This window comes from Thyridium curvatum (genome assembly GCF_004353045.1).
Source record: "Thyridium curvatum strain D216 chromosome Unknown NODE_168_length_15439_cov_74.556230, whole genome shotgun sequence".
Lineage (NCBI taxonomy): Eukaryota > Fungi > Ascomycota > Sordariomycetes > Thyridiales > Thyridiaceae > Thyridium > Thyridium curvatum.
Genome location: NW_022156923.1, coordinates 3,717 through 14,137, shown reverse-complemented (window position 1 = coordinate 14,137; position 10,421 = coordinate 3,717). Strand labels below are relative to the sequence as shown.

The 10,421-nt window shown below is 55.8% G+C and overlaps 3 protein-coding genes across 3 annotated transcripts; all 3 read right to left on the bottom strand.

Annotated features, from left to right (window-relative positions):
* Positions 1–215: 215 nt before the first annotated feature.
* Positions 216–2,095, bottom strand: E0L32_012399 (uncharacterized protein; the record flags this gene model as incomplete). The annotated part of the gene is made up of 7 exons (XM_031135236.1): positions 216–609; positions 669–1,459; positions 1,524–1,578; positions 1,642–1,683; positions 1,752–1,777; positions 1,849–1,872; positions 2,084–2,095. 7 exons carry the CDS (start codon positions 2,093–2,095, stop codon positions 216–218), a joined length of 1,344 nt encoding a protein of 447 aa, XP_030998481.1.
* A 640-nt stretch (positions 2,096–2,735) lies between these two features.
* E0L32_012398 (uncharacterized protein) lies at positions 2,736–4,274 on the bottom strand (the record flags this gene model as incomplete). Its single annotated transcript, XM_031135234.1, has 1 exon — positions 2,736–4,274. The coding sequence occupies one exon, from the start codon at positions 4,272–4,274 to the stop codon at positions 2,736–2,738; it is 1,539 nt and encodes a 512-aa protein (XP_030998480.1).
* A 1,323-nt stretch (positions 4,275–5,597) lies between these two features.
* Positions 5,598–9,407, bottom strand: E0L32_012397 (uncharacterized protein; the record flags this gene model as incomplete). The annotated part of the gene is made up of 3 exons (XM_031135233.1): positions 5,598–8,951; positions 9,150–9,327; positions 9,385–9,407. The coding sequence occupies 3 exons, from the start codon at positions 9,405–9,407 to the stop codon at positions 5,598–5,600; spliced, it is 3,555 nt and encodes a 1,184-aa protein (XP_030998479.1).
* Between the last annotated feature and the right edge of the window lie 1,014 nt (positions 9,408–10,421).

The following is a 10,421-nucleotide window of genomic DNA, read 5'->3' as shown; positions in this document are numbered from 1 at the left end:
GGACATCAAGATGTACTCATGTATCGAGTCTTTAATTATTTTGACGTACGAATAAAAGTCAACTACACAAGGGTATATGTACCCATGCTGGCCATTGATCATCAAGTCAGTCGAGGTGCACAGCGTCCAAGACTATTGGAGTATCTAACAAACAGACGCTCCAAAACTCCACCAGAGGAAATGTTCTTTCCAACCCAGGCCCTATCAGCCTAGATTTACTCCTCGCCCTCGACGGGGAGCTCCTCCTCGTACTCCTCCTCCTCCTCGTCAACACCAGCATCCTGGTACTGCTGGTACTCGGAGACGAGATCGTTCATGTTGGACTCAGCCTCAGTGAACTCCATCTCGTCCATACCCTCACCAGTGTACCAATGCAAGAAAGCCTTGCGCCTGAACATGGCAGTGAACTGCTCGCCGACACGCTTGAACAGCTCCTGGATGGCGGTCGAGTTTCCAACGAAGGTGGAAGACATCTTGAGGCCACGAGGGGGGATGGAGCACAGAGCGGTCTGGACGTTGTTGGGGATCCACTCGACGAAGTAAGACGAGTTCTTGTTCTGGACGTTGCGCATCTGGTCCTCGACCTCCTTCATGGAGACCTTGCCACGGCTAGAGAATACTCGTTAGTTACTCGAATCATCATGAGATTTAGAGGCTGAGAAACTCACAAGATGGCAGAGCAGGTCAGGTAGCGGCCGTTACGGAAGTCGGAGGCAGCCATCATGTTCTTGGGGTCGAACATTTGCTGGGTCAGCTCGGGAACGCTGACGGCGCGGAAAGAGTGGGCACCGCGGCTGGTCAGGGGAGCGAAGCCGACCATGAAGAAGTGGAGACGGGGGAAGGGGACCATGTTGACGGCCAGCTTGCGCAGGTCAGAGTTCAGCTGACCGGGGAAACGCAGCGAGGTGGTGACGCCAGACATAACGGCAGAGACCAGGTGGTTCAGGTCACCGTACGAAGGGTTGGACAGCTTCAGGGTGCGCATGCAGATGTCGTACAGAGCCTCGTTGTCAATGCAGAAGGTCTCATCCGAGTTCTCAACAAGCTGGTGAACAGAGAGGGTGGCGTTGTAAGGCTCAACGACGGTGTCGGAAACCTTGGGGGAGGGGACGACCGAGAAGGTGGCCATGATGCGGTCAGGGAACTCCTCGCGGATCTTGGAGATCAGCAGGGTACCCATACCGGCACCGGTACCACCACCGAGCGAGTGGGTGATCTGGAAGCCCTGGAGGCAGTCGCAACCCTCAGCCTCGCGGCGGACGACATCGAGGACCTGGTCGACAAGCTCGGCACCCTCAGTGTAGTGACCCTTGGCCCAGTTGTTTCCAGCACCGGACTGGCCGAAGACGAAGTTGTCGGGACGGAAGAGCTGGCCGAAGGGGCCGGCACGGACGGCATCCATGGTACCGGGCTCGAGATCGACGAGGACAGCACGGGGAACGTACTTGTTGCCAGAAGCCTGCAAACAATCAAACGAGTCAGTTGGCACTCTCGACCGCGGGCACTGATTGCAAAGGACATACCTCGTTGAAGTAGACGTTCATACGCTCGAGCTGGAGCTCAGAGGTGCCGTTGTAGCTAGAGACGAAGTCAGGAGCGGTGAACCATCAGGGAATCTGGGATGGGCAAGCATCAACATACACGCCATTGCTGTCGAGACCGTGCTCGCCAGAGATCTGCTGCCTGTAGTTCACCCGAGTTAGTATCGGTTGATTCTCGAGTCGTGATGTGTTGTTGTCGTCCAAGCCTACCAGAAGGCGGCACCAATCTGGTTACCCTGTTGCCACACAGTTAGCATATCCCCCGCATCGCCACTAGAGCACGTTTTCTCGAGGCAGGACGACTTACGCATTGACCGGTCTGAAGGTGAACCTATAGATGATGAAAAATTGATGGTTAGCTATCGATCTCGCTGAGGTATCACGACGGTGTTTCGCTGGACGTTGTATCCAGGGCGAGAGGCAGGTGGTGCGAGTGTGGTGTCGTGGTGGGGTAAGGCAAATCAGGGGCCATTTCCAAACCCTCTCGGAGGGACGCGTCGTGCAGAGAGCGGCAGGCAGAGGGGGCACGGAGGGAGACTTACAATCTCGCGCATCTTGACGAATTACCAGGTATTCTGGGAGTTGACGATGGAGATGGAATATGGTCGAGAAGAGAAGCCCGACTGGTTCGTTTGTTGGGTTGGGTTTTGGTCAAGGTGGGAAAAAGAGGTGGAAGAGGAGTGGAAGGGAGATTTGTTGATTTTGGGGATGCAGGGAAGAGAGGAGCGAGATTGGACGGGGGCCCTGGCTCGGCTTCGACAGGCAGTGAAATTGTTCACCGCCAAACCAAGCAAGAGGTGGCCCGCGCTTTCTCGCTTGTTTACCTTGTTCTGGCGCTCCTGCATTTTGTTTGGCAGCTGTCGGGTGGCCCCTGCGTCTCTGGACTTTGGACCCTCTTTTGGGCTCCTCTTCCCTTGTCGCGTTGAAAAAAGGCACCCGTGGCACCCAAAACCCCCACCTTCCTTCACTCACCCAATTTTGGCTTTCTCGTCCAGACGCGGTCTAGCGCGACTTTGTCAACCCCCTCCTTCCCTTCCCTTTGGAAGCATCTCAAGATGTAAGTTAGGTCTGGCCATCATCAGCTTAGAAAACGAAACAGCACGGTGATTCAGAGATCAACTTATTCTTCTTACCGTATCGTCTACTAAATACTCCCTCCGTTCTTGCAATTGTCATATATGACGAATGTCCTGTTTATTTCTCGTTGCCACGCCGCCACGGCCCTCGCACTTGCGTGCCCATCATCGCCAAGGTGCTCAGCATCTTGGTCAGTGTCTTGAGGTTGCTTGTCATTGACATGCCCTCCTCGTTCTCAACGATAAAAGGTGAGGTCTTCCGCAAGAATCCCGGGACCAGAATCCTGTCTAGGTGCCGGAGCGCTCGATGCAGGTCCTCTTCTCGTCCAGTCCGCGACCATTCCGGGCTGAAACACAGACCCAGGAGGCGCATGTTTCTCTGCCCTGACACCTGGCCTTCCGTCTCATCCATCTGCTGCAGGATCATGGCCATCCAGGTGTTGCCCAGCCGATACAGCTCCAGAGCCCGTCGGTTCTCGTAAAAGGCAGCCCAGAGACCACCCGCAACCCCGGACCTGTCCCGGATGCATTCAAAAGCTCCAGACTCCGTGTGGAGGAGAAAAGCGTCGCCACGTGCCCTGGAAAGGCCGCATACCTCTATCGAGACCATTCTTGGCATTGAAACGACGTGTTCTCGATCCAGGAGCCTTGTGTCGCGCGACTCGAGATCAAGTTCCGGCCCCAATGCTTGCAGCCCGACCTCGATGGCGCGTATTCCGTCCCGCGACCCGCATCGCTGCACAAACTGCACAAAGACTTGGGCCGGGGTGCAGGTGTAATCGACCGGGAACCCTTTCTCGAGTTCGTGAGAGCAGTTCACCGCCGCGAGGACGCCGTAGATCCTGTCGAGGCTGCGCGAGCACCGCCGCTGGTGTATGTCGGAGATCATGGTCAAAAGGCATCGGGGCTGACCACCTCTCCGGTATTTCTCTATTTCTATCACCTCATTGATTTTCTTTCGCGCATCTGCCTCGCCTTCTACCCATTCTTGTTCTCCAACAGTCCATATTTCTGGCGACTGTAATAATGATAAAACACCCTCCCAAGGGAGCCAGTAGCTGCCCCAGAGTAGATCGACGTCCCGTGCCAGGATGAGCTCTTGGTAAGTCCAGATGCGATACCAATACTCCAAACCCATGATGCTCAGGCAGTTACCCAAGATGTATTTCCTGGGACAGGTTCTCCCGGACAGGAAATCATCGAGACATCGCTTGAAGTCGCAGGTCGGTCCCGCCTCGGGACCAAGCCACGCAATGACCCGCTCGGCTTTTGGATAGATGGATGACATGAGCGAGACCTGGTGACTGCGCTCGGGACCCAGGTCCTGATCAATACAGATGGCATCTACCCAGAGAACAAGGGACTCCTCGCTGCCGATGGTGTCCCGCAAGGTCCAGAGAAACGCGTGCAGGTTCGCCAGAGCAAAGTACTCCTGGCCATTAATTATGATTTGATGTTTGCGGCCGCTCTGGTCCCCCCATACGTATGAAGCCGCCTGATACTGTCCCTCCCATTCGCCAATGTCAGCCGCGAAGAGGTCGCATCGGATAATCGACTCTCTTGGGCCGCTCCAGAGCCGCAAGAGGCGGAAGGAGGTGGCTGTCCGGTCCAAACTCGGATAGGCGAAACGCCTCGCCCTGGAACGCTGGCGAGCCATCACAGGGAGCCGCGAGAGAAAGGTATTGACCCCCCAACGCGATGAATGGAATATTGGAACGTTCTCGAGAACCTCGTATAAATCTTTGTATTTCTTCCAAAACTGCACCTCGAACCCCATTTCTCGCCACCACAATGGAAATTAAAATCCGTGAAAGCCGAAAGACCACGTAATGTAGGCATCCGCTGACAATGAGAGAGCCTTGGCAGACAACCATGATAGGAGGCTGAAGAACACCTGCAACGCCACAACACACACACACACACAAGCTTTCACATTCGCACATTACCAAGCTTACCATCTCTACTATAGCTTGAACATAAAACCTCTGAATCCAACAGATCGTGTCTCTACGTGTATGTTGTCCACTTGCTCACCGGGCACCGGGACGAACAGAACGTCTTGGGGCTCGGCCCGCACCCCCCAAAGGCCCGAAGACGGGAAACGGTGTGGGCCTTCCTACGGCCGCCCCGGCAGACCCGCCCGCTAACCCTCGGAGCCCTCCCGTGCTCCACCCGGCACAAAATTTTGCGGCGAGTCTCACCCCAAAACCTCGGTTGACACGAATAGCAAGAAGAGACAATAATAGTCAGAGGCGGAACAGCCTTGGTCATAAATGGCTTCCAAAGTGTGCCCATGTCTTTCCCGCAAGATCTCACGCAAATCCCACCAACGCCAACACACAGAGCTAATAACGACAAGGACAGCAGTCATGGTGGAATATATCTGGATGATTTTCCTACGTCAAAGGGATTTGATGCCACCCGCCACCCCCAGAGCCATGCCCTCTTTTTTTCGATAATCAAACCTATGGTCTTTTTTTTATGTCCCTGATGCCCACCGGATGCCCTTATGTCCACTCCTCCTATTCCCACCCTGTAAAAAAAGAACCGACCGGGGCCAAAGACACCCGGATTTTGATGCAAGACCAGTTAAAAAGGGGAAAAAAAGGAGAAAAAGACCAAAGAAACAAGAGGGAGAAGGTGACCGCAATGGATAGACCACCCAGGGCTGATGGTCCTCTTCTCTCTTTATGCAACTCCGTAACGCGTTAAAAAGACAGCGAGCCATTAACAGGCGGTATGACCAACAAAAGATGCCGTCATCAGCCGAGTAATCGTACATATACACAATTCGTTTCGTGGGCTCGTGAGATTACCCATTTCTCATTCGTGGGGAGTGACAGTGTATCCCCTTCTCTCTTCTATCATCATGACGAATCAAAACAGAAGCCAATTCATGTCGGTGTTGTTGAGGTAGAGGTAGAGGTAGAGGTAGTCGGTCCAGGTATTGCAAGAAAAAAAAAACATACAAGAACCTCGTTTAATTCACCGTCATCATCTGCATACGCTGTCCGATGCCATTGGATGCGGGTGAATCGATCGAGGCTCTGCTGAGCGCAGAGTTGGTGCTCTGGCTCTTGGGTAGCCGCTTCGAAGGGCTCGCGGCCGGATCGGTGAAGACACGAGTGAAGGCGGGGCTGCCGTCACTTCGGAGATGTTTCTCGTGGCGGGGTGTGCAGGCAGGGCTCTGCGTGAGCACTTCGGCTCGGCGGACCATGTCGGACAAGGTATGAAAGAGGCTATTAGCACGCTTGACCAACTCCTGTAGAGTGTTGGTATTGAAGAAGAGCTCCGAGTTGGATGGTTTCATGGGCGAGCTCCTGATCGGGGCCGACGATGAGCGCTGTTGCTGCATTGCCTCCATGATCGATGTGATCATTCCGTTGTCGGGCGAGTTCGACCTTCTGGGCTGGTCCGGTGTGTGTGGACGCTCGACTGGCTTGTTCTCTTCCGACGTCAGTGGCCAATTGCTGCCAAAGATGTCATCATCTGGAGAAAAGACTGATCGCCGGCGAACCACATGCCTCTCCCTGACGACGGCCGTCTTGGCCATGTCCGGGTCCGGTCTCTCGAAGGGATCATCAAAGCTATCAAGAGTCTTGGCATCGAACCCCTCTTCCAGGAAGCGCTCATCAACGGTCGAGGGATCAAAGCTATCGGACTTCCGATCTTCGTCCCTGGTCTCTTCTGCATCGGAGTCCTCGTCCGGAGATGCAAGTGCTATGATATTCTCGGCCTCTTTCCACAAGGATGGAGCATCTTCGAGCAGGTTCAAGTCCCGGCCATGGCGGCATAGCCGTTTCAGGCCATCAACCAGCAGGGAGAGCTCACGGATCTGGCCCGAGTGTGCTTTGACAGTGGGCTGTGTGGCTTGAATGGAAGCGGGAACAACCATCGAGAACGAGGTTGCCGAGTCCCTGCCTGGTGCATCTGAACCAGAATCCACCTCGAATTCAAAGTCGTCGTCCCAGTCCTCGCTGGCATTCTTGGGTCCAGATGCCCACGTACCAAACTTGGACGCCGACTTGGGGATCTCCGAGATGTCGGGAATGACCGGTACGCTCTGACTCCTGATGTGAGCGGCAACGGGACCTTTCCGATTGGAGGCGCGGCCTCCACGCAGGTCCAACTCCTGCTTGCCATGGACCGTCTTGGGTCTTGGCGAATGACCACTCATCTCGTTCTTCTCCGGTTGAGATGGCTCACTCCAGTCGAAGACGTTGCTCCGTGGGCGTTCAGCCGGGTCGCCCAGCGTATCAGCACCGACATTACCACTGATATTCGCCAGTGCCATTCGTAGATTCGGGCTCACACGCCTCGAATTGATAGAACTCGTCGGGGGCGACAAGTTATTGCTCACTCCATCCTCCTCGTCCCTTGCCCAATCGTCATCGTCGTCGTCGTCCAAAGATAACCTACTGAAGTCCCGGTTGGTGATTGACAGATCAGCCGAAGGGCGCTCCATGTCAACATCATTATTCGGGCCATGCGAGAGCCGTGGAACAAGAGGGAACTGGCGATTGGTGTGTGCAGACTGCCCTCCACGCACAGGCGTAGGGACACCCTCATCCTCCTCCATAATCTTGGTGTCACCATCCCAGGATCGTCCCAGAATCTCCTGGATCGACAGCCGCTTTGTCTTGCCGTTGCCCGCCGTGCTTGGAGGAGACTCGTCGAACATGGAATCGAGCGGCGTTTCGACTGATCGTAAGCGGTTCGAACCGGCAGTGCGGACGGAATCGAACATGGTGTCGCTCTTGAAGTCAGTGTCGTCGTCATCTCCAGAGGCGAAACCCCGCATCTCGAGATCTGACCCAGTGAGGGTGGAAGCACGTTCGTTAGAAACTTCCCGGCTCCTGGGGTGAAAGGCGTAGGTTTGTGATGGCTGCAGAGTTCCTCCTTGCAATTGGAATGCTCGCTGACCAGCCGACGAGGAGGCACCGAGCCGAGACAAGTCAACATTAAAACTTGACAGACGGGACAGTGGGGGGATGGGCGAGGATGTATCGCGGGGTCGGGGTCGTCCTTCAGAGTTAGAGACTGCTAGCGCGTCCGAGTTTTGGATCTGGTCTGGTGGCGTGAATATATCTCGTACAGCCACCCGGAGGTCCTGTTGTTCGCGGCCTGGGGCTGTCCGGACAGGGTCAGACACATGACGCTTGCCCCCGCTCTCGCCGTCAGCACCCCTCTTCGGACGACGAATACTACCGGTCCGAGAGATCCAGGTACTTGGCGCGCTGAAATGCATCGAGATCGAGCGCCTAGCACGTTTAGATGGTGTTTCATCCTCCGCGTTCGCAGCCGGATCGGCCGAGCCGTCCTGCAAGGAGGCGTCAGTACCCGGAACCTCCCCAGATGGGACCGAGGACGAGAGCATGCCCGCCTCAACAAGAAAGGCACGTGGCATGCTTCCTCGCCGGAGCAGTAGTCTTCTAGGGGGCAGAGCCGATGTGTTAGGGCTTCCCTCATGAGAACGGGACGAGTTGCGACCGGCAGACTTCATAATTCGAGAATGGAAAAATGAGGTCCAGGTGGGGTGTGGTGCTTCTCTGCGGGCCTCTGCCGGGTCCACTTCCATTCTGGTCGAATCCAGACCAGCCTGTTGGTCAAGCGAGTACTTGGGTGACGAAACCTGTCCTGCACCCATCTCAGGCACATGATTTCGTTGCAGCGTTGCAGAGCGCTGGTGGCTCGTCGCCGGCCGCCGCAGAGTCGGCATTTGGGAACGAGAGCCCCGCCTCGCCAAGGTGTCATTGCCGCTCTCCTGGCCTTGTGTTGTCCGCTTGACCAACTTGTTTCTCGAGACCTGGGGTGGAACCGAGAAGCCAGGGAGGATCGGGGCCCCCGAGCCGTGGGAGAAGGTGATTGAAGGAGAATCGGGCCCGATACTTGACCTAATGCTCCCGTGCTGAGACAGAGGCCGTATTGACAACCGTCTCATCCAGGAACCGTTCGACGAGATCGAGTCCCGCGAATGCTCAGCAATGGGCGGAGGGGCCCATTCTCCTTGCCGTACGAAAGACTGACGCCTACTCGTGCCTTTCGGGGGCGTGATTTGTGTCGTAGCGGATCGGGCTCGTCGCGTGCCCTTGGTCGTGACGGAGGATTGAGCCTGGGAGGTCTGCTGAGGGCGAGAGAATGCGTCCTGGTCGGGGATAGCACGATTTGTAGCACTAGTACCGGGACGTGAAGAGGTCGGTAGGGTGTGGTGGACATCGTAGTCTGAGGTTAGCTTTCTCTTGTTCGATGTCGGCCGAGAGGGGGTCGAGTCGGCGGGCTGAGCGAAGACCAGGCCAGCAGCCGCTGCGGCGACAACAGTGCCGGTCCCAACAAGCTGGTTTTGAAGAATGTCAGCGGTTGCTTAAGAAAAAGAAAAGAATCGAGGCGGGCTACGAAGCAGCCTTTCGGGAATCTCGAGAGGAGAGTGCCAACCATGCGTGCCTCGCAACACGATGGTGTCATGCGCCTAGTGAAACGACAAAACACAGTGGCGGTTCCAATGTAAACAAGGTCGAACGAGGGCAGCACTTACACTGGGGACCGCCTGCATGTTGGCCGGCCTTGGTTCTACTCGGACGAGGAGTAGCCGTAGGAGGAGAGGCGAGTAGAGGGGAGGACGGGGTTCGCGAGGAGGATCGTTTGCATCGTCAAGACATTGGATGGTGATTCTTTCGTCGGGAGGACCAGAGAGGAGTTGAGGAATGTGAAGACTGTCGTCTTAATTTTGCTAGACCCATGTGGATTGGCTGTGGGTTAGTGAAGAGAACTGGGGTTTGTAGGTAGCACCCATATTTTGGAGAGACATTCGAACCGACCTGGGCTTGGAGATGACCCCCCGAAAAATGCAGCAGCCGTGGGCCTTGCAATTGGCTGTGACCTCTGCAACCCAGACAATGCCAATGACAGACCAGAAACCCAAGGGCCAATGGCTGACTGTGGTCCGGAAAGCGGACGCAGCCGTCGGTGAGAGAGGGGAAAAACAAGAGGGCGGAAGGGAGGGCGTGCAACACGTCAAGTTGGGGAGGCCCAAGGAAAACAAAAAGACGAAGGAGGTCTCTGTTTCTGGCCGCGAGCAAGAAAGTTTGGGGGAGCAGATCGGAGGGTCGGCAGGTAGGATGATGAGGTGAGGTAAGGTAAGGCCAGGGCAGAAAGAGGAGGACGAATGGAGCAGAGCCAGCCAAAAACAAGCAAGCAAGCAAGCAAACGTGAGCCCGCAGTCAGGGTGCGTGAGAAAACAGGCCGATCTAGATACCACCGAGGTGAAAGTGACGACTGTAGTCTACTGCAAGTAGGTACGTAACTACTCCGTACACTCCAGGTCGGTGGAGAGAGAGACTGAAGGGTGCGCGAGAGCGAAAGAAGCTGTTTTGGAGCGGGACTTGAGATGGACTCGGCTTGGCTTGGCTCCAGCTTTCTGGGTAGTTCAATGCTAAAAGAGCGTGTACGGAGTAGGTATGTCCAGGTAGTGGGTGTCCATATGTACGCGGCGCGAGGTACCTACCCGGCTAGGTAGGTTGGTGGCTGCAGCCGGCCTATTGAGACTGGGCCTGCGATGCGCGTCGCCGACGTCCCTGGACTGGTCGCTGTGCTTGCTGCTGCTGTGCTGTACAAACAAGCACAGAGAGATGGGTAGGTAGCCGGGTTTGGCTCGTAGTCTGGTAGCAGTTTGGTTGGCAGATACAAGTAGTTACGATGCGGGAGGGATTGGTGGACACGCGCGAACTGAATGAGGTGAGGTGAGACCAGGCCAGGCCAGGGCCGGGGGGGATCAAGGCACGGGAGAGCGGGCGGATATGACGAATGG